General features: G+C 33.4%; 2 protein-coding genes and 5 long non-coding RNA genes across 9 annotated transcripts in view; 4 read left to right on the top strand and 3 right to left on the bottom strand.

The window, feature by feature from the left end:
- LOC124437191 (proteasome subunit beta type-4-like) overlaps nt 1-23,922 on the top strand; it is a 37,912-nt gene that overhangs the window by 13,763 nt on the left and 227 nt on the right. The window contains 3 exon segments of the mRNA XM_046987200.1: nt 21,419-21,500; nt 22,420-22,536; nt 22,802-22,893. Of these exon segments, the coding sequence (XP_046843156.1) occupies nt 21,419-21,500; nt 22,420-22,536; nt 22,802-22,893 (291 nt within the window).
- On the top strand, nt 1,964-2,814 carry LOC124437214. Its single transcript, XR_006945602.1, has 3 exons — nt 1,964-2,050; nt 2,141-2,295; nt 2,565-2,814. It is a non-coding gene; the product is annotated as an uncharacterized LOC124437214 (long non-coding RNA).
- On the top strand, nt 6,818-9,285 carry LOC124437211. Its single transcript, XR_006945599.1, has 4 exons — nt 6,818-7,056; nt 7,292-7,429; nt 7,519-7,667; nt 8,580-9,285. It is a non-coding gene; the product is annotated as an uncharacterized LOC124437211 (long non-coding RNA).
- Nucleotides 9,148-10,679, bottom strand: LOC124437222. Its single transcript, XR_006945614.1, has 2 exons — nt 10,008-10,679; nt 9,148-9,800 (listed from the first exon to the last, which is right to left on the bottom strand). It is a non-coding gene; the product is annotated as an uncharacterized LOC124437222 (long non-coding RNA).
- LOC124437201 lies at nt 13,732-15,263 on the top strand. 2 transcript variants are annotated; one of them, XM_046987211.1, is made up of 5 exons: nt 13,754-13,890; nt 14,219-14,235; nt 14,361-14,501; nt 14,592-14,748; nt 15,014-15,263. In XM_046987211.1, exons 1-5 carry the CDS (start codon nt 13,826-13,828, stop codon nt 15,099-15,101), a joined length of 468 nt encoding a protein of 155 aa, XP_046843167.1. In that variant the 5' UTR covers nt 13,754-13,825; the 3' UTR covers nt 15,102-15,263. The 2 variants fall into 2 exon arrangements, with proteins under 2 accessions (XP_046843166.1, XP_046843167.1); XM_046987210.1 differs by lacking the exon at nt 14,219-14,235 and having other exon boundaries at nt 13,732-13,913.
- LOC124437224 lies at nt 15,702-17,209 on the bottom strand. Of its 2 annotated transcripts, none has more exons than XR_006945618.1 (3): nt 16,815-17,209; nt 16,424-16,607; nt 15,702-16,346 (listed from the first exon to the last, which is right to left on the bottom strand). It is a non-coding gene; the product is annotated as an uncharacterized LOC124437224 (long non-coding RNA). The 2 variants fall into 2 exon arrangements; XR_006945617.1 differs by having other exon boundaries at nt 15,702-16,319.
- LOC124437229 lies at nt 18,851-20,136 on the bottom strand. Its single transcript, XR_006945623.1, has 2 exons — nt 20,059-20,136; nt 18,851-19,863 (listed from the first exon to the last, which is right to left on the bottom strand). It is a non-coding gene; the product is annotated as an uncharacterized LOC124437229 (long non-coding RNA).

The raw sequence follows: 23,922 nt of genomic DNA, 5'->3' as shown, positions 1-23,922 counted from the left end.
CTTTCAGCTTAACCTCTCAGTAGTTGCACCAATTTGTTTTATTGTTTACTCTTGTTTCAAACCATTAAACTGCATGTCAACTTATATAGTGCATTAATGTATCTCCTATTTGGTTTTCATCTAGGCATATTTCCTGACCATTCCAAACTCAGCAAAGAAGGTTCCTGAGCCCAGTCCCCTAACACGACAGAAATCTTTACTATTTTCCATCATAAAGCTTTAATTTTCAAAAACTATTACAAAATCAAAATATGTTTTGAAACTTATTAAGTAACTTTTTATGCTTTTTCAAAACCATCAAAATACAGAGGTGATATAGGCACTTTAAAACTGTCTACTAAGTTTACAAGTGGCAGTTGCTACAAACGGAAATAAAATTCAACTGATCTGGTTACTAACGAGATATTCATTGGATTAGTCATTAGTTTTCAATAAATAAATAAAGCTGGATTTTATCACGAAGTAAATGCGATAATAAAGTAAGAATAATTAATGAATTTTAACTAATATGAATAGGTAAGTTTTGAATTTCAAACATCAGTCGAGTGACGGATTTGACATACTCTAGATCCGCCCTGCTGACACGTACAAGCACTTGTTAATGGTAGAAAGAGATTTTGAGCTCTAAATAGCAATCAATTTGTAAGAAAATGCAATTTTCCCAATTAGTTACCGGAATTGAAATTTATTGTAAATGACAAGATGCGTTCCTGAGCCCAGTCCCCTAACACGACAGAAATCTTTACTATTTTCCATCATAAAGCTTTAATTTTCAAAAACTATTACAAAAATCAAAATATGTTTTGAAACTTATTAAGTAACTTTTATGCTTTTTCAAAACCATCAAAATACAGAAGTGATATAGGCACTTTAAAACTGTCTGCTAAGTTTACAAGTGGCAGTTGTCACAAACGGAAATAGATTACAATTAAAAAGCCGACAAGGAGACAAAGAAGATTGTAGATGAATGTAGGAGAAATGACTGAGGCTAAAAAAATACTTATGAAATATGAAATGAATTTGTGCAAAAAACATTAAACACAAAATTAACAATCAGTGCTTCCACACGTAGGCGAATTGCTCTAAAGTTGGGAGAATTAATTATTTGTAGGTGGAAGGGGAAACTTTTTGGGAAAAACTGTTAAATGTTGGGAGATTGTAGAAGAAACAAAATATTTTTAAAGTGATAGCTATACTCTACATGAATATTTAATACATAATTTATTGTTGGTTTAGCCAATGGGAGGAAAGAAGATGTTGATGGCTGTCTGAGTACATAAGTGAAGTGACATGTTACCAGAAGGTACACACCATCACGAGGTCTAGCACTGATCAGTTCGCGAGGAAAACGTTGGGAAAATTAACACGAAAAATTCGAAATGAACACACCGCTACTGGCATCGTTCTTGTTGATGTTTTATCCTTTGGTTGTTGATTCAGCAACATCGAAGAATGAATCTTCATCAGGTATAGGGCTGAAACATTTCCATGGAGAAGTTACAAAGTATAAAACTCCACAAAATTTTTGTTCACTTTGAGCATGAATCAGTTTTCACAGATTTTTATACGGAGATAATAAATTTAGTTATAGAAGTTGTCTTTAGGTTTGGTGTGAATCAATGACTTGTCTTTTAAGAATAATAATGAAATGAGTCATTTGTGTTTCTAAAATCAAAATGTTTGGAAAACTAACACGAACAATTTGAGATGAATACACCGCTACTGGCAACGTTCTTGCTAATATTTTATCCTTTGATTTGTGATTCAGCAACATCGAAAGAAATTAAATGTAGTTATAGAAGTTGTCATTTATGTTTCGCGTGTATCAATGACTTATCTTTTTAGAATAATCATGGACTTAATCGTTGGTGTTTTGAAAATCAAAATACTTATCGTACTCTTTGTTTTGTCTAGTGGAAAAACACTCAAAGGCATACTTGACAAAATTTACACTCGGTCTCGAGGGGAAAGGGTAAAGAAATTGTGAAATTCTATACAGAGAACTGTGTATTGATTAATCAAGGTGTTCCGGCAATAAATGGCAAAGCAGGTAACTGAGGCATTTTTCATTTTAAAAACTTGCCTGCACACTCGCAGATGTTGCAAAAGTTTTATTTTGTATTTTCACGATATCGTTTAGAGTTGTTACATCTCTACCAAACCGTTTTTAATAAAACAACAATTGTTAAAAGGTTAACGTTTTATGGACGACGTTTATGACGAGGGAGACATTGTTACTCTTAGATACCACGCGACCAACCATTTAGCAGATTGCAGTGTCTTTACGACTACCCGGTGAGAACTTTTAACAGCAAATCTAATTTTTCATTCTTATGATGAATGAACACATTTTAAAGTGAATTTTGACATAACATAAAAAATTTGGCTGTCATCTTATAACCGAGAGCAAAAGCTCACCTTTGGACCTTTTGCGTTCGTGAAAGAGATATTTTGGAGATGATTAGATCTTCAAAATGCTAAAACACACAACGGGCAGCCAAATTTAAGCATTTCATTTCTAAATCGATGATGGCAAATAAACTAAATGAATAAATTTCTTGCAGACTAATCATCGTTTGGAAAAAGATCAAGGGCAAATACTTGATTCACAATCAAGTTTCAAATGAGCGAGAGAACCTCTGTCCTAAATGATTGTTAAACTCAGCATTGGAGGAAACAAGACACTACTTTTATTTGTCTTATTAATAAATTTCTAGATAAAATGAGCTTTGAAGACCATAACCGTTGTAGACTTTCAATTTGAATTCTATTTTGAAACATCTTGATTACAAAATGTTCTTGTCTCCGTTTGAATTTTACGTAGTCATTCATCTGTTACTTAGCAAACGTAGTATCAGTGATAGCTTATTTTAAGGTGCGATCTTTTAGTCAAGTAGCAAATGGTGTTTCCCCCTCCTTAACTCCACTAGAACTAGGTTTAATTTATACTTCTGTAAATCGTGACTTGTCTTTCAGTACATTTTTCAATTTGCATGTTTGGCTAGAAAATTTTCTCGACGTCCTGCTGATAATAAGCAATTATTGGATGAGGTTGAGCATGATATCAAAATTATTCAGACCAAGGTCAATGTTATCTGCCGATGCGAAGCTGAGGCGGATAATGACCTTGGCCTGAATAATTCTTGAAATATGCTGAAAACGAATTCATTAATTGTTTTATTATTCACTGAAGTATTATCAAAACATATCAATATAAAACATTTTTCAAACCTTCGCTAAGTTGTTTTGTCAGACAATTTATTCAAATTCGTTTCGTTTAATTATGTTGTAAATATGTTCAAAGCCAGCTTCGCCGCTTTTTAGTGTTTTCCGCATCTTTTCGTCTAAAAGATTTCACAATGTTTTAGAAACTGTGGCAAACATCGCTGATGTTTGATTTGTTTTCAAAACATGCTTTTAATGGCGTCAATAATTGTAGAAACTAATATTTGTAGATATGACGTCATAATTACAGATATCGAGAATTATTTGCTGGTAGTTGACCAATCACAGCTTGCTTACATATTGAATAATAATAATTATTCACATCTCTGCGCAGACAAATTTCGTATTCATAGTTCAATACGACAGATGAATGTTACATATCAACAAAGGCTAAATTATACGGAAAGTAAAGTTTTTTATAAACAATGTTCCTGAAATTTTAGTGTAACATCGAAATTGAACATTTGTACATTGTTGAAGATGAAACATACAGACAGTTGAAATAAAATAACTTAAGCAGAAGATAATAACGACACCATTCTAATGTTTGAGAAATCTGTTGATGGTTTGTCAATGCTAAAGTTATCCAACCGCCATCAAAGCAATTATTAAAAGCAAATTTTGAATGCTGATCATTTGCTCAATTGAGATAACTTTAATACAAATAATTTTGTTTTCCTTTAAATTTTAGTATACCTTTCTTTCATCAGTTATTAACAAACACATTATCATGGTACTCAAGCCGTAAATTAGCAATCGTTACACCTTTCCTGCCTTTACTCTACTAGAAATACGCTGAAAGGATCGTATTTGTTATTATTTACTTTTATTTACGTCTATAAGGTGACAGAATTTGTAACAAACCTGAAAATGATTCAACTTTTTGTTGATAATGCCGAATTTGCTGTAAGTGAACGCCCCAGGCTTGAAACGGAAAAACTTCAAAGGAGTATCCCTTGATTAGGAGACAAAGAATCTTATAGCTAAATGTAGGGAAATGAGTTAAAGCCCAAAACATCAAACACAAAATTAACATCGAATAATAATTATTGTGGTGCTATTAATCTGTCTTCCAAGTTGTCAAGGAGCAGCACCCACAAACGGAATTTTTGTCTATGTGCAATAACACATTAATTAAAAGTACGTTTGTCCATCATGCATGCGGTCAGTGAAATATTCGTGCTGTTAAGCGCCGTTTACAATATGGAAGCAAACTGCTTTCTCACCTAGTTCATCGCCTAGATGCAAATCAGCAATCGTTAATAAAGCCATATTACTGCTACTACTATTAAAATGTACTTTACCATGAGTGATGCAGTCAATGAAATATTCTTACCGTTGAAAGCGCCGATAATAACATTAAAGCACATTGCTTTTCTGTCCGAGTGGATTGTCTTTATGCAAATTAGCAGCCGTTAATAAAGTTATGCTACTGCCAGTATTAGCTTTCTGTTCGTTCATTCCTCATGTCTGACTTTGAAATAAAGTCGAAAATTTACAGTTTACTTCTCGTCTTGTTTTGATTCATACTTTGCAATCTCAAGATTTATTGCTTCTTCGGAATTTGTTTTATATTATACTTCTATTTAAACAATATGACGAAAATAAGATGGTCGGGTTCAAAAATGCTTTTTATGGAGTTTAAGTGGACTATCTTGGCCGTTTTTATGTGTATATTAAAGAGAAGTAATACACGATTACTTTGTGGACTCTTTTGACTTAAAAATCTAATTTTACAACACAATTCAACTGCGATTTATTTGGGAGTATTTTCGTTGGTTGTGTCGTAGGTTTTAGTTTATATAATTTTGCGAGAGCACAATGGTTATAGGACATTTAAAATAGACGATAAATATCATTATAGCAAACATGTTTCGGCGTACTTTATGCCATCTTCAGTGCGAAGTGAGTCAATATAAGAAGTTTACATGATAATATGTTATAGTGATAAAGCGGAAATATCGAATAGTTATGAATAATTATTTACAGTTGAATAAGGTGTTATAAAATGTTTGTGTTAGGTTTTATCAAAGGAAAAAAAAAATTACAAAGAAAATGAATAATATCTGATAAAGTAGAAATTGTTATTTACAGGTCAAAGATAGTGTTGAGATGTCGTATTTGTTTGTCGAGGTTAAGTTTACGTTTCTTGATATAAAGGGCTTCTTTGAGTTTAAGGGCGAAAGAAATGTGAGCGTTATCTAAGATACGGAAACAGGATTGTGTGTAATTGTTGTTGCAGTGTGGTGACGAGAGTAAGTGTCTGAATATGTGTGAGTTTTTGTCCGTGGTTGTGTGTTCTTTAATCCGTGTGGAAAGGTGGCGGGTGGTCTCCCCAATGTAACTGGAATTACATCCAGCACAAGAAAATTCATAAACGACGTTGGATTTAAAATTTTTAACATTATCTTTGACCTGTAAATAGCAATTACTACTTTATCAGATATTATTCATTTTCATTGTGATTTTTTTTTCTTTGATAAAACCTATCACAAATATTTTATAACACCTTATTCAACTGTAAATAATTATTCATAACTATTCGACACTTCTGCTTTATCACTATAACATATTATCATGTAAACTTCCTATATTTACTCACTTCGCACTGAAGATGGCATAAAGTACGCCGAAACATGTCCTGATTATGAAATGAAAGATGAAACATTTGAAACGACATCAACATTACTGCAATAACTAAACAACAATAACTAAACATCAAGACTACTGGTTTCTGGTGCACATGTTTGAATTGCAATAACAAATTCTTAGTTGATACAAGAGAATATCGCTGCTGTAATGAGATTCCCAAGTGCATTCAACAAGTCCTAAAATTGCGACTTGAGTGCTTGACGTACGAGCATATGCGCAAACAATAACCTAATTTTACTGACAACATTTTGATGTCGTTACAAATGTTTCATTTTCTATTTCACATTCAGGACAAACGTACGAACCCTTGTTAAAGCTAGAAAGAGATTTTGAGCTCTAAATAGCGACCATTTTATAAGAAAATACAATTTTCCCAATTAGTTATCGGAATTGAAATTCATTGTAAATGACAAGATGCGTTCCTGAGCCCAGTCCCCTAACACGACAAAAATATTTACTATTTTCCATCTTAAAGCTTTAATTTTCAACAACTATTACAAAAATCAAAACATGTTTTGAAACTTATTAAGTAACTTTTTATGCTTTTTCAAAACCATCAAAATACAGAGGTGATATAGGCACTTTAAAACTGTCTGCTAAGTTTACAAGTGGCAGTTGCTACAAACGGAAATAAATTTCAAATAAAAAGCTGGCAAGGAGACAAAGAAGGTAGTAGATGAATGTAGGGGAAATGACTGAGGCTAAAAATATACTTATGAAAATATGAAATGAATTGTTGAAAAAACATCAAACACAAAATTAACAATCAGTGCTGCCACACGTAGGCGAATTGCTCTAAAGTTGGGAGAATTAATTATTTGTAGGGGGACGGGGAAACTTTTTGGGAAAACTGTTAAATGTTGGGAGATTGTAGAAGAAACAAAATATTTTTAAAGTGATAGCTATACTCTACATGAATATTTAATACATAATTTAATGTTGGTTTAGCCAATGGGAGGAAAGAAGATGTTGATGGGTGTGAGAGTACACAAATGAAGTGATATGTTACCAGAAGGTACACACCATCACGAGGTCTAGCACTGATCAGTTCGCGAGGAAAACGTTGGGAAAATTAACACGAACAATTCGAAATGAATACACCGCTACTGGCATCGTTCTTGTTGATGTTTTATCCTTTGGTTGTTGATTCAGCAACATCGAAGAATGAATCTTCATCAGGTATAGTGCTGAAACATTCCATCGAGAAGTTACAAAATATAAAACTGCACGAAATTTTTGTTCACTTGAAGCATGAATCAATTTTCACAGATTTTATACGAAGAAAATAAATTTAGTTATAGAAGTTGTCTTTAGGTTTAGTGTGAATCAATGACTTTTCTTTTTAGAATAATAATGACATTAATCATTTGTGTTTCTAAAATCAAAATACTTATCGCACTCTTGTTTTGTTTAGTGGAAGAAACACTTAAAAGCATACTTGACCAAAATTACGCACTCGTTCTCGCGGGAAAGGGTAAAGACGTGCTGAAATTCTACACTGATGACTGTGTATTAATTAATCAAGGTTTACCGGCAATAATTGGCAAAACTGGTAAGGGAGGCATTTTTCATTTTAAAACTTGCCTGCACACTCGCAGATGTTGCAAGAGTTTCATTTTGTATTATCACATTATCGTTTAGATTTGTTAAAGCACTTCCAAGGCGAGAATTTGTCAGCTATTAAAAGATGAACGTTTTATCGACAAAGTTTATGACAAGGGAGACATTGTGACTCTTAGATACCACTTGACGTCGCATGGAAAAGATTGCAGTGTCCTTGCAACTGTCCGGTGAGAACTTTTAACAGCAAATCTAATTTTTATTGTTATGATGAATGAACACTTTTAAAGTGAATTTTATATAACATAGAAAATTTGGCTGTCATCTTATAAGCGCGGCCACACTATCGTCGAAATGCAACGAATTTCGTGACGAGTCGCTCGTCAACGACCCGTCGTGACGAGTACTTGTGCCACATTGTAACGATTTTCCGTACAAGCATGGACGATTATCAGCGCAAAAAGAAACTTCTATTATTGAAGAGAAAAATTCTACTGCTTCTAATTTCTGCAAAACGACGTACATACAAAAGAAGGTTCTGGGTACATCCCATAAATAAAAGGCGAGAAAGAGAAGGGCTTGTATGACACGTTGTTGCAAGAGCTTCGTCAAGCTCTATTGGTCGCAACTTTCAGTTCCCGAGCGACATCCTTCCAATTATTTTCCTTTATATTGCGTGTATCTTTATAGTCAGGATGAAATTTGTCCACACAAACATCGCCTCTCTCTCACTAGCTCAATTAATATTTCTTGCAAATCCGCCATTTTGCCACAGCACAGTGAAAGTAAACATTAGTCATGTGATTTTTCTTGTCCAATCAGAGTAGATATGCAACAATTACTCGTCACTCGTTGACGATTTCGGTGTGCATGCTCAACGGCGACGAATTCGTCCATATCGTCATATTTTCTCGTTGACGAGCGACTCGTCACGAAATTCGTTGCATTTCGACGATAGTGTGGCCCGCGCTATAACCGAGAGCAAAAGCCGACCTTTTGACCATTTGCGTTCGTGAAAGAGATATTTTTGGAGATGATTAGAATCTTTAAAATGCAAAAACACACCACGGGCAGCCAAATTTAAGCATTTCGTTTCCTATTCGGTGATGGCAATTGAACTAAATGAATAAAATTTCTTGCAGAGTAATCATCGTTTGGAAAAAGATCAAGGGTAAATACTTGATTCACAATCTTGTTTCAAATGTGCGAGAGAACCTCTGTCCGCCGACGTCATGATTGTTGAACTAAACATTGGAGAAAACAAGATCCTACATTTATTTGTCATATTATGTAGCCTGATATTTTAGATAAAATGAGCGTTGGTTTGAATAATTCTTGACATCATGCGGAAAACGAATTCATTAATTGTTTTATTATTCACTGAAGTATTATCAAAACATATCTATATAAAACATTTTTCAAACCTTCGCTAAGTTGTTTTTGTCAGACAATTTATTCAAATTCGTTTCGTTTAATTATGTTGTAAATATGTTCAAAGACAGCTTCGCCGCTTTTTTAGTGTTTTCCGCACCCTTTTCGTCTAAAAGCTTTCACTTCCTTTTTAGAAACTGTGGCAAACATCGCTGTTGTTTAATTTGCTTTCAAAACATGCTTTTAATGGCGTCCATAATTTTAGAAATATTATTTGTAGATATGACGCCATAATTGCAGATATCGAGAATTATCTGCAGGTAGTTGACCAATCACAGCTTGCTTACATATTGAATAATAATGATTATTCACATCTCTACGCAGACAAATTTCGTATTCATAGTTCAATACGACAGATGAATGTTACATGTCAACAAAGGCTAATTTACCACAAAAAGTAAAGTTTTTTTATAATCACTTTTTGACTTAGGTTCGCTTTAATTTTGCTTCTTTTTACATATGAGCTATAACAAGCTTACCGGATTGTAAATAACACTTCGTTGTTCTTTCCATAAGTATGTCCTCGATATCTTAATATTGCTATATTTCCCCTTTTTATCATCTGTTCAACTTTAAAGTCTATGTTGGTGGTGATATTTGCCAATGGTATTCCTTCAATCAAGTGATTTTATATTCCTGAAACATGCGAAAGCAATATTTTTAAGTCTCCAGTCTACCAGACGTGCGTGCGAGGTTCAGTTTTTATGCATGTAATCAACTTTCGAACAAACAGTCTTTTTTATCTTTCCTGCCTATTGCTTCCGGTGCACTTTGTTGTAGAAACACGCTATCCTTCGCATACACGCTGTTGACAGCTTTCTGAACCTTTCCCGCCAATAACAACTTGAAAAATGATTCAACTTTTTTGCTCAGATAATCCGTCAATTTCTTATGAAAAAAGACAGGCTTGAAACGGAAGGGCTTTAAATTCCCTGAACAAAAGAGCAAACGACTTTGGTTCATTTGTGAAAGATGTAAATTCCTATAACAATTTCTTCCAATTTACCGTTCAAATCATAAGTTCTTGCTTAAGACAAACGTCAATATCTTTTATGCGACTTCTTAGTATACAATGGTATGTATGATATGTTAGCTAACATTCTGGACTAAACTGTTTGTGATAATGTTCAGCACTTTACCTTTTGAATGTTTACGTCCAGCAGCCGAATCGACGATGGAAGTACTAAATATCAGCATGACTGATGCCAGTAGTGGTAAATTCATCTTGAATGTTTTGTGATAGATTTTCAAACGACTGCTTGAGAGATAGTAAACCTCGTTTTAGTATGGACCTTGGCATACGACAGACGAATATGGTTATAAATTATAACGTATGGTCAAGTTAGATTTACATAATGCCACTTATTACCCATGTGTCAAGTAGTTTACACTCGGTAAATTGTAAAACATGGAATCTGGAATTTGGAATCTTGTAATCTTGGAACCTTGGAATTCTGGAATCTTGAAATGTTGGAATCTTGGAATCTTTTGATTTTTTGTAATATAACTTGATCGTTCATAAGTTTATATACGCCGAGTTATTGTTCGACTAGCACCAGTATTATAACTACCCTAACATTATAATTTTGGTAATGTAATGTAATTTCATAATTAAATTGTTTCGGCTGATTGCCTGATTATGTATTTCATAAGCATATGGAAATAATATATTTTTGGTAAATTTCTTGTTGTTGAGCATGGGAATATCGTAACATGTTTTGTAAATGTACATCGTCCAGGTTAGTGTAGTCCTTAAAAGGGCTGTTGACTGAAGTTACAATACTCCCAGTCATCTTTCGAAAACAGGTCGCTCGATCACTTGTAACTAAATTTGATCAATTAGAACAAAAAATGATCAATTGAAAAGCTGTTTTCAGTAAATAATTACCTAAATAATGTTCAACTGATCTGGTTACCAACGAGATATTCATTGGATTAGTCATTAGTTTTCAATAAATAAATAAAGCTGGATTTTTATCGCGAAGTAAATGCGATAATAAAGTAAGAATAATTAATGAATTTTTAACTAATATGAATAGATAAGTTTTGAATTTCAAACATCAGTCGCGTGACGGATTTGACTTACTCTAGATCCGCCCCTGCTGACACGTACAAGCACTTGTTAAAGGTAGAAAGAGATTTTGAGCGCTAAATAGCAATCAATTTGTAAGAAAATGCAATTTTCCCAGTTAGTTACCGGAATTGAAATTTATTGTAAATGACAAGATGCGTTCCTGAGCCCAGTCCCCTAACACGACAGAAATCTTTACTATTTTCCATCATAAAGCTTTAATTTTCAAAAACTATTACAAAAATCAAAACATGTTTTAAAGCTTATTAAGTAACTTTTTATGCTTTTTCAAAACCATCAAAATACAGAGGTGATATAGGCACTTTAAACTGTCTACTAAGTTTACAAGTGGCAGTTGCTACAAACGGAAACAAAATTCAACTGATCTGGTTACCAACGAGATATTCATTAGATTAGTCATTACTTTTCAATCAATAAATAAAGCTGGATTTTTATCACGAAGTAAATGCGATAATAAAGTAAGAATAATTAATGAATTTTTAACTAATATAAAAGGTAAGTTTTGAATTTCAAACATCAGTCGCCTGACGGATTTGACATACTCTAGATCCGCCCCTGCTGACACGTACAAGCACTTGTTAGAGTGTTTATATTACGAATTTTAGCCCCCCTTTTTTATTAGCTAAATTGAAAGACCTTGTTTCAGTGATTTTAAATCTGCAATTATAATTGAATTGGATTGGTGAAAGTGATTTTACGGACGTTCAAAGTCACGATTTTCAGCATTTTTTTTGAGAACTTTTTGATCGGTATGCTCATGACTTGTGACGTAGAAAGTTGAACACATACCTCAACATGGCGTATTCTACTAGTAATCTTAATAAGAAACGCGGAGGAAAACGCTGTGTTGCTGGCGGGGACCTAATCAAATTAGTTGCGCCAACGACTCAAAAACCGAAGGAATGTCGATGCATCTGTTTCCTAAAAAAGAAACAGAGCCGCAAAGACATAGAAAATGGGTAAATTTTGTGCGTAAACATAGACCGGGTTTTGAGGCTTCCTCTTCCTCGTGTCTGTGTTCTGCGCATTTTGAAGATTCTTGTTTTGACCTTAATTTGAGCGTGCAAGTCAAGCTCAAAAGAAGGTTGAAGAAAGATGCTATCCCAGCCATTGACGTGGCTGGGATTCCTGAACCATTACAGGACGAAATAACCGATCGAAAGCGAAGACAAGTAAGTTACACTTGTTTATGTTAATTTTTCCTTTGTCATATGTAAATTCGATATAAGTTTTGTTGATTATTCGACATACTCTCCATAAGCCATCGCTGAAGGAAACATGTTCTCTCAATGAGGAAGTACCATCTACTAATGATGAAGCTGAGCATGTTTAAGTATGCACTGGGGAAGCAAACGATTCGCCATTTGAACGGCTTGCTATTTTCCATTTTTACATTTATGCTATGATTTAATTCCATATATTTTTTCTTTTGTCTTTTTTCCCAGACTGACATTGAAGAAAAGATTTTCTTTCATTTAATTCTTTCAGCTTAACCTCTCAGTAGTTGCACCAATTTGTTTTTATTGTTTACTCTTGTTTCAAACCATTAAACTGCATGTCAACTTATATAGTGCATTAATGTATCTCCTATTTGGTTTTCATCTAGGCATATTTCCTGACCATTCCAAACTCAGCAAAGAAGGTTCCTGAGCCCAGTCCCCTAACACGACAGAAATCTTTACTATTTTCCATCATAAAGCTTTAATTTTCAAAAACTATTACAAAAATCAAAATATGTTTTGAAACTTATTAAGTAACTTTTTATGCTTTTTCAAAACCATCAAAATACAGAGGTGATATAGGCACTTTAAAACTGTCTACTAAGTTTACAAGTGGCAGTTGCTACAAACGGAAATAAAATTCAACTGATCTGGTTACTAACGAGATATTCATTAGATTAGTCATTAGTTTTCAATAAATAAATAAAGCTGGATTTTTATCACGAAGTAAATGCGATAATAAAGTAAGAATAATTAATGAATTTTTAACTAATATGAATAGGTAAGTTTTGAATTTCAAACATCAGTCGAGTGACGGATTTGACATACTCTAGATCCGCCCCTGCTGACACGTACAAGCACTTGTTAATGGTAGAAAGAGATTTTGAGCTCTAAATAGCAATCAATTTGTAAGAAAATGCAATTTTCCCAATTAGTTACCGGAATTGAAATTTATTGTAAATGACAAGATGCGTTCCTGAGCCCAGTCCCCTAACACGACAGAAATCTTTACTATTTTCCATCATAAAGCTTTAATTTTCAAAAACTATTACAAAAATCAAAATATGTTTTGAAACTTATTAAGTAACTTTTTATGCTTTTTCAAAACCATCAAAATACAGAGGTGATATAGGCACTTTAAAACTGTCTGCTAAGTTTACAAGTGGCAGTTGTCACAAACGGAAATAGATTACAATTAAAAAGCCGACAAGGAGACAAAGAAGGTTGTAGATGAATGTAGGAGAAATGACTGAGGCTAAAAAAATACTTATGAAATATGAAATGAATTTGTGCAAAAACATTAAACACAAAATTAACAATCAGTGCTTCCACACGTAGGCGAATTGCTCTAAAGTTGGGAGAATTAATTATTTGTAGGTGGAAGGGGAAACTTTTTCGGAAAAACTGTTAAATGTTGGGAGATTGTAGAAGAAACAAAATATTTTTAAAGTGATAGCTATACTCTACATGAATATTTAATACATAATTTATTGTTGGCTTAGCCAATGGGAGGAAAGAAGATGTTGATGGGTGTCTGAGTACATAAATAAAGTGACATGTTACCAGAAGGTACACACCATCACGAGGTCTAGCACTGATCAGTTCGCGAGGAAAACGTTGGGAAAATTAACACGAAAAATTCGAAATGAACACACCGCTACTGGCATCGTTCTTGTTGATGTTTTATCCTTTGGTTGTTGATTCAGCAACATCGAAGAATGAATCTTCATCAGGTATAGGGCTGAAACATTTCCATGGAGAAGTTACAAAGTATAAAACTCCACAAAATTTTTGTTCACTTTAAGCATGAATCAGTTTTCACAGATTTTTATACGGAGAAAATAAATTTAGTTATAGAAGTTGTCTTTAGGTTTGGTGTGAATCAATGACTTGTCTTTTAAGAATAATAATGAAATGAGTCATTTGTGTTTCTAAAATCAAAATGTTTGGAAAACTAACACGAACAATTTGAGATGAATACACCGCTACTGGCAACGTTCTTGTTAATATTTTATCCTTTGATTTGTGATTCAGCAACATCGAAAGAAATTAAATGTAGTTATAGAAGTTGTCATTTGTATTTCGCGTGTATCAATGACTTATCTTTTTAGAATAATCATGGAATTAGTCGTTGGTGTTTTGAAAATCAAAATACTTATAGTACTCTTTGTTTTGTCTAGTGGAAAAAACACTCAAAGGTATACTTGACAAAATTTACACACTCGGTCTCGAGGGGGGAAAGGGTAAAGAAATTGTGAAATTCTATACAGAGAACTGTGTATTGATTAATCAAGGTGTTCCGGCAATAAATGGCAAAGCAGGTAAGTGAGGCATTTTTCATTTTAAAAACTTGCCTGCACACTCGCAGATGTTGCAAAAGTTTTATTTTGTATTTTCACGATATCGTTTAGAGTTGTTACATCTCTACCAAACCGTTTTTAATAAAACAACAATTGTTAAAAAGGTTAACGTTTTTATGGACGACGTTTATGACATGGGAGACATTGTTACTCTTAGATACCACGCGACCAACCATTTAGCAGATTGCAGTGTCTTTACGACTACCCGGTGAGAACTTTTAACAGCAAATCTAATTTTTCATTCTTATGATGAACACATTTTAAAGTGAATTTTGACATAACATAAAAAATTTGGCTGTTATCTTATAACCGAGAGCAAAAGCTGACATTTGACCTTTTGCGTTCGTGAAAGAGATATTTTTGGAGATGATTAGATCTTTAAAATGCTAAAACACACAATGGGCAGCCAAATTTAAGCATTTCATTTCTAAATCGATGATGGCAAATAAACTAAATGAATAAATTTCTTGCAGACTAATCATCGTTTGGAAAAAGATCAAGGGCAAATACTTGATTCACAATCAAGTTTCAAATGAGCGAGAGAACCTCTGTCCTAAATGATTGTTAAACTCAGCATTGGAGGAAACAAGACACTACTTTTATTTGTCTTATTAATAAATTTCTAGATAAAATGAGCTTTGAAGACCATAACCGTTGTAGACTTTCAATTTGAATTCTATTTTGAAACATCTTGATTACAAAATGTTCTTGTCTCCGTTTGAATTTTTACGTAGTCATTCATCTGTTACTTAGCAAACGTAGTATCAGTGATAGCTTATTTTAAGGTGCGATCTTTTAGTCAAGTAGCAAATGGTGTTTCCCCCCTCCTTAACTCCACTAGAACTAGGTTTGATTTATATTTCTGTAAATCGTGACTTGTGTTTCAGTACATAAAGCATTTTTCAATTTGCATGTTTGGCTAGAAAATTTTTCTCGAAGTCCTGCTGATAATAAGCAATTATTGGATGAGGTTGAGCATGATATCAAGAATTATTCAGACCAAGGTCAATGTTATCTACCGATGCGAAGCTGAGGCGGATAATACTGACCTTGGCCTGAATAATTCTTGAAATTATGCGGAAAGCGAATTCATTAATTGTTTTATTATTCACTGAAGTATTATCAAAACATATCAATATAAAACATTTTTCAAACCTTTGCTAAGTTGTTTTTGTCAGACAATTTATTCAAATTCGTTTCGTTTAATTATGTTGTAAATATGTTCAAAGCCAGCTTCGCCGCTTTTTTAGTGTTTTCCGCACCCTTTTCGTCTAAAAGATTTCACAATGTTTTTAGAAACTGTGGCAAACATCGCTGATGGTTGATTTGTTTTCAAAACATGCTTTTAATGGCGTGCATAATTTTAGAAATATTATTTGTAGATATGACGTCATAATTGCAGATATCGAGAATTATCTGCAGGTAGTTGACCAATCACAGCCGAGATTGCTTACATATTGAATAATAATAATTATTCACATCTCTGCGCAGACAAATTTCGTATTCATAGTTCAATACGACAGATGAATGTTACATATCAACAAAGGCTAAATTACCACAAAAAGTAAAGTTTTTTTTATAATAACTTTTTGACTTAGGTTCGCTTTAATTTTGCTTCTTTTAATATATGAGCTATAACAAACTTACCGGAATGTTAATAACACTTCGTTGTTCTTTCCATAAGTATGTCCTCGGTATCTTCATATTGCTACATTCCCCTTTTTATCATCTGTTCAACTTTAAAGTCTATGTTGGTGGTGATATTTGCCAATGGTATTCCTTCAATCAAGTGATTATTTTTTAAGTCTCCAGTCTACCATATGTGCGTGCGAGGTTTAGCTTTAATGCATGTAATCAACTTCCAAACAAACAGTCTTTTTTACCTTTCCTGCCTATTGCCTCCGGTGCGCTGGTAGAAACACGCTATCCTTCGCATATACGCTGTTGACAGCTTTCTGAACCTTTCCCGCCAATAACAACTTGAAAAATGATTCAACTTTTTTGCTCAGATAATCCGTCAATTTCTTATGAAAAAGCCAGGCTTGAAACGGAAGGGCTTCAAATTCCCTGAACAAAAGAGCAAACGACTTTGGTTCATTTGTGAAAGATGTAAATTCCTATAACAATTTCTTCCAATTTACCGTTCAAATCATAAGTTCTTGCTTAAGACAAACGTCAATATCTTTTATGCGACTTCTTAGTATACAATGGTATGTATGATATGTGAGCTAACATTCTGGACTAAACTGTTTGTGATAATGTTCAGCTCTTTACCTTTTGAATGTTTACGTCCGGCAGCCGAATCGACGATGGAAGTATAAAATATCAGCATGACTGATGCAAGTAGTGGTAAATACATCTTGAATGTTTTGTGATAGATTTTCAAACGACTGCTTGAGAGATATTAAACCTCGTTTTAGTATGGACCTTGGCATACGACAGACGAGTATGGTTATAAATTATAACGTATGGTCAAGTTAGATTTACATAATGCCACTTATTACCCATGTCTCAAGTAGTTTACACTCGGTAAATTATAAAACATGGAATCTGGAATTTGGAATCTTGTAATCTTGGAACCTTGGAATTCTGGAATCTTGAAATGTTGGAATCTTGGAATCTTTTGATTTTTTGTAATATAACTTGATCGTTCATAAGTTTATATACGCCGAGTTATTGATGGACTAGCACCAGTATTATAACTACCCTAACATTATAATTTTAGTAATGTAATATAATTTCATCGTTTAAATTGTCTGGGCTGATTGCCTGATTATGTATTTCATAAGCATATGGAAATAATATAATTTTGGTAAATTTCTTGTTGTTGAGCATGGGAATATCGTAACATGTTTTGTAAATGTAGCTACATCGTCCAGGTTAGTGTAGTCCTTAAGAAGACTGTTGACTGAAGTTTCAATACTCCCAGTCATCTTTCGAGAAAAGGTCGCTCGATCACTTGTAACTAAATTTGATCAATTATAACAAAAATGATCAAATGAGAAGCTGTTTTCAGTAAATAATTACCTAAATAATGTTCTAGTTTGTTGAATTAGAACAAAAATGATTATTGACAAGCTGTTCTTCTTGTAAAAACTTGCCCAAACGAATAACCTTTTTCATTGCGTGAAACAAACAGTTGTGATGACGGCAAACTCGTCGCGCTTTAGATTCATCCTTTCTACGATATAGTTGATTTTAAATTTTTTATTCATTGTACTTTGAACTAATTATCAGGCAAACGATGCTGCAACTGCAAATTTTTCGAGCAGGCACAACCCTCGACCTTCGGTCTCGGGCTTACACTGATTATTTCTCGAGTTCTCCCAAATATCTCCTCGTTTTCGTAAGCTTGTGTAAACACAGTAAACATTTTTTATTTCTTAAATCTAGCTTCTTTGACATTCCGAAGAAAAGATTGTTGCTACAACTCTCAACAATAAGACAAATTTCGATGTAAGATTAAACTGTTATAACGTAGCCCCAAATGTTTTTCAGTCAATGCATCGACTTTGAAAACGAAAAATCTTCATTTACTTTACATGCTTTTGGCCTCTTTTTTGCCTTTCAAAGTTAACACACAGTCATTAGTGTATATATTTGCCACTTTCTGAGTCTCACTATAGCCATGAAGAATGACCAAGCTTTGTCCATAAAGAATACTCTTCACTGTTTAGACTAGGAAAGCTTCGTCATGAAATGTGGTTTCTTTGGTATCTTTAAAGTTCCCAGCAGCACAAAACATTGATTTTGGTTTTCTAAATATCCAAGCATCCTCCCAAAATAATTTGACATTTACTCAATGTTGATGACCACCAACCTTCTTTTGCTATGTTCTCAGATTGTCGTGTTTCGTTCCTTTTTATGGTTACGTCATGAAAAGGAGTTTCATTATGGGTAATATTCTGCTCTCTCCTGTTTGAATTTTGCAACGCAATGCGTGCCAAAGTCGGATAAATGGTTGAAGAAAAAGCCTTGAATTGTCAATTCGCCAATTTTTTTCATCAGAATAAAAAAATCAATTTTGAATTTAAAAAGTTTGCGCTGATCATGTGGATCATGCGCAAACACTATATTTTTTCCGTTGTCGCCGTAAACTTTTGGTTTTGCTAATCGGGTGAAATTGCGTGAACTTTTCAAAATGGCGTCTTCAGAGAAAGCATGCTTTTGGCAAAATGGACCGATTCCAGGTCAATTCTATGATTTCCCTCGACAGCATTCCTTGGAAACACACGAGTCTACAAAACGAAGCATGTATGTGACCGTCAATCACGCAATTCTTCATATTTTAATCCGTGATAGCTATTTTATTTAACTAATGTTTTCTGATAATATTACTGTCTATTGTCTACTGATAAATTTATTAAGATATTTCGTTGTGAAATTTTAATGTTTATTTTCTAAACAAATTTTACTTTCAAGTGATATCAATTATAATTTTACACTGACGCATAATGCCTTGTTTTTACCTTCTATAAAGTAATAAAATTCTTGTTTCTTGCGTACGTACGTTCAGTTTCTATTGTGGCTAGCTTGTGACGTCACGACTGAACCAAATTACACGAGCATGGCAAAAATGAGAGAAATTTTTTTGCAATTTTGTTTTACCCAAATGTAAAGATCCTTAAAACTCAAGAGTGAAATATATAATATGGGGCTCAGACATTCTGTGATCTGAGGCTGACTTTTTAATTACCTTTCCTTCAATTTCACCTGGACCAGACATTTTTCATTTTCTCTCAGTTTATGGACCGACATTTTATATATATTTTACAAATGATGTAGAGTGCCGCCTTACTTAAACGAAAGCCATTTTTCTTCATTAGGTATCCAGTTACTCAGGGAACATCAGTTCTTGGGATTTGCTTCAATGGAGGAGTTGCTTTAGCAGCAGACACCTTAGGTGAGCTGTCTTCCAGTGTAATTGAATTGCTAAGAATGAAGCTTATTTGCATTTCTTCATTTTAGGCTCCTATGGCTCATTGGCACGCTTCAGACAACTCTCACGTCTTATGAAGGTGAACAAGAACACTGTAATTGGTGGCTCGGGTGACATTGCTGACTTTCAGTACATCCAAGAAACAGTGAAACAAAAAGTGTCAGTATAATTGAAGATGATTCGTTTTACAGGCAGCAATTTAGTTTAAAATAAATTTTAATTTGTTTTTAGTATTGATGATGCATGCTATGACGATGGTCATGGCTTAACGCCAGCAGCAATTTTTTCATGGTTGACAAGACTTTTGTATTACAGGTTTGGTGCAGCATTTTCAATGAAGATTAATTACTACATCTCTTTTAAAAATATATGTGTTAAAAACATCTCTATAGACAGCATCTCTATAGACAACATCTCTATAGACAACATTTCTATAGACAACATCTCTATAGACAACATCTCTATAGACAACATCTCTATAGACAACATCTCTATAGACAACATTTCTATAGACAACATCTCTATAGACAACATCTATATAGACAACATCTCTATAGACAACATCTCTATAGACAACACCTCTGTTGACAACATCTCTGTTGACAACATCTCTATAGACAACATTTCTATAGACAACATCTCTATAGAAAACATCTCTATAGACAACATCTCTATAGACAACATCTCTATAGACAACATCTCTATAGATAACATATCTATAGATAACATCTCTATAGAAAACATCTCTATAGATAACATCTCTATAGATAACATCTCTATAGATAACATCTCTATAGATAACATCTCTATAGAAACATCTCTATAGACAACATCTCTATAGACAACATCTCTATAGAAAACATCTCTATAGACAACATCTCTATAGACAACATCTCTATAGAAACATCTCTATAGACAACATCTCTATAGACAACATCTCTATAGATAACATCTCTATAGATAACATCTCTATAGATAACATCTCTATAGATAACATCTCTATAGATAACATCTCTATAGATAACGTCTCTATAGAAAACATCTTTATAGACAACATCATCTTTATAGACAACATCTCTATAGACAACATCTCTATAGACAACATCTCTATAGACAACATCTCTATAGACAACATCTCTATAGATAACATCTCTATAGATAACATCTCTATAGATAACATCTCTATAGACAACATCTCTATAGACAACATCTCTATAGACAACATCTCTATAGACAACATCTCTATAGACAACATCTCTATAGACAACATCTCTATAGACAACATCTCTGTAGACAACATCTCTATTGACAACATCTCTATAGACAACATCTCTATAGACAACATCTCTATAGAAAACATCTCTATAGACAACATCTCTATAGACAACATCTCTATAGACAACATCTCTATAGACAACATCTCTGTTGACAACATCTCTATTGACAACATCTCTATAGACAACATCTCTATAGACAACACCTCTATAGACAACATCTCTATAGACAACACCTCTATAGACAACATCTCTATAGACAACACCTCTATAGACAACATCTCTATTGAATACATCTCCAACGACAACATTGCTAGCAACAACTTCCGTATTGACAGCAACTCTTTAGATAACATTTCTGTTGACAACATTTTGATAGACTGTCATACGTTTCTACTAGCAATATCTCTAGTGACTAGTGGTACAACCAATCAACATGTTGGATCATTTCCATTGACATCGGTAACATATCTGTTAACAACATCTCTGCAACAATTTTTCAGACGCACCAAAATCCACTTTGGAATCAGTTAGTTGTGGCGGTTATCACAACGGAAAAGGTGAGTCAAGAAACTCCATGGGAAAAGTTTAATGGGAATGTTTTACGATGTATATTTGCTTAAATGAAATAAATATGGCATTGTTGTGTTCTATTTTATCTTTAGTTTGCTTGGTTACATTGATCGTCTTGGTGTTGCATTTGAAGGTCCAAGTATTGCTACTGGTTATGGTGCTTACATAGCCCAGGTATGTATGTTGTATCTTAGCAAAAGTTAATGGTGACTTTTTATGACTACGTACAGTGGTACTTTTACTTGACCAAATAATTCTTTCATTGCCTGTGCTCTTGAAAGTCAAAGCAGCTAAAAAAGGTTATCACTGCTTGAACATAGCATTTATGATATGTACACTGTATAATTTTTTGCAAATTTATGTATGTTATCGAAAGTTTGTATTGGACATTTAATAAGATAGAAAAGATTTAAATGTAAATTGATCTTTTTGGGTTGCCATTTTTTATCCATTGATATGGTGAAACCAAGTAATAAGTGCCTTGTAGTAACCTAGAATTACCTATGGCTGTGAATGATTTTATGATAAATGTCTTGTAGTAACCAAGAATTACCTATGGCTCTGAATGATTTTATGATAAGTGACTTGTAGTAACCAAGAATTACCTATGGCTCTGAATAATTTTATAATAAGTGCCTTGTAGTAACCTAGAATTACCTATGGCTGTGAATGATTTTATGATAAGTGTCTTGTAGTAACCAAGAATTACCTATGGCTCTGAATGATTTTATGATAAGTGACTTGTAGTAACCAAGAATTACCTATGGCTCTGAATAATTTTATAATAAGTGCCTTGTAGTAACCTAGAATTACCTATGGCTGTGAATGATTTTATGATAAGTGTCTTGTAGTAACCAAGAATTACCTATGGCTCTGAATGATTTTATGATAAGTGACTTGTAGTAACCAAGAATTACCTATGGCTCTGAATAATTTTATAATAAGTGCCTTGTAGTAACCAAGAATTACGTACCCTCAGCTATGAATAATTTTATGATAAGTGCCTTATATTAAACAGGAATCTGCCATGCCTTTAAATGATGTTATGATGTACATAGTGTGCACAGTTGTAATGTATTTTATATGTTTTAAGCCAATGCTACGTGATGCTATCGAAAAAAATCCAAATATGACTGCAGAAGATGCTAAAAACTTGTTGACCAGATGTTTACAAGTTCTATATTATAGAGATGCCAGATCTCTTGACAAGGTATTCTTTCCATTTATATATTTAATGGGATGAATTTGTTTTTAGAAAATAGAGAAGCTTCTTCCATGATTCTGTGTAGTCCTTCGACTGGCTTTTTTATTCAGCTACCTATAACTTATATGACTAATGGCAATGCCGTAGGATCTTAGCTGCAGGGTTTCATGAATTGTAAAATATTTTTATTTTAATCCTTCACTGACTTATGTATGCAACATATGAATTGGACAATAATCAATCAAGTGATTGTTTTATTTCATTGTTTCAGTATGAACTGGCCATTGTTAAAGATGGAGAAGAACCAATCATATCAGATGTTAAGACACTAGAAACAAACTGGGAGATAGCTCATTATGTGAAGTATGTTTGTAGAAATGAGATAATCTAATGAAAACTTACATTTCTATAAACAATATCTTTATACATAACATCTCTTTGGACAATGAACATCTCATAGACAATAGAGATTCCTGATAACATCTCTTCAGATATAATCACTTTAGAAAACATTTGTTTTTGCCAACAATTCTATTGACAATCTCTAAATAGACAACATCTCTATTGCCATTTAAGAGGTCTAGACAACATCTCTATTGGCACATTTCTATTGACAAAATCTCTATTAATGACATAACTACTAACATAATCTCTATTACTTCTCTATAGACAACATCTCAAAAAACAACATCTCTATAGACAACATCTCTATAGACAACATCTCTATAGACAACATCTCTATAGACAACATCTCTATTGACAACATCTCTATAGACAACATCTGTATAGACAACATCTCTATAGATAACATCTCAAAAAACAACATCTCTATAGACAACATCTCTATAGACAACATCTCTATAGACAACATCTCTATAGACAACATCTCAAAACAACATCTCTATAGACAACATCTCTATAGACAACATCTCTATAGACAACATCTCTATAGACAACATCTCTATAGACAACATCTCTATTGACAACATCTCTATAGACAACATCTCTATAGACAACAACATCTCTATAGACAACATCTCTATAGACAACATCTCTATAGACAACATCTCTATAGACAACATCTCAAAACAACATCTCTATAGACAACATCTCTATAGACAACATCTCTATAGACAACATCTCTATAGACAACATCTCTATAGACAACATCTCTATAGACAACATCTGTATAGACAACATCTCTATAGATAACATCTCTATAGACAACATCTCTATAGACAACATCTCTATTGACAACATCTCCATTGACAACATCTCTATTGACAATCATACTACATACTTATGCAGATAAAATTAGAAAGTTTTATAACGGATGAGTCCTAACTTGACAATGACTCGTCAATTGCTAATTGGCAAAAGTTATGCGACTGT

This window comes from Xenia sp. Carnegie-2017, unplaced genomic scaffold, assembly GCF_021976095.1.
Source record: "Xenia sp. Carnegie-2017 unplaced genomic scaffold, XeniaSp_v1 HiC_scaffold_16, whole genome shotgun sequence".
Lineage (NCBI taxonomy): Eukaryota > Metazoa > Cnidaria > Anthozoa > Malacalcyonacea > Xeniidae > Xenia > Xenia sp. Carnegie-2017.
This window is presented reverse-complemented; position numbering and strand designations above follow the sequence as displayed.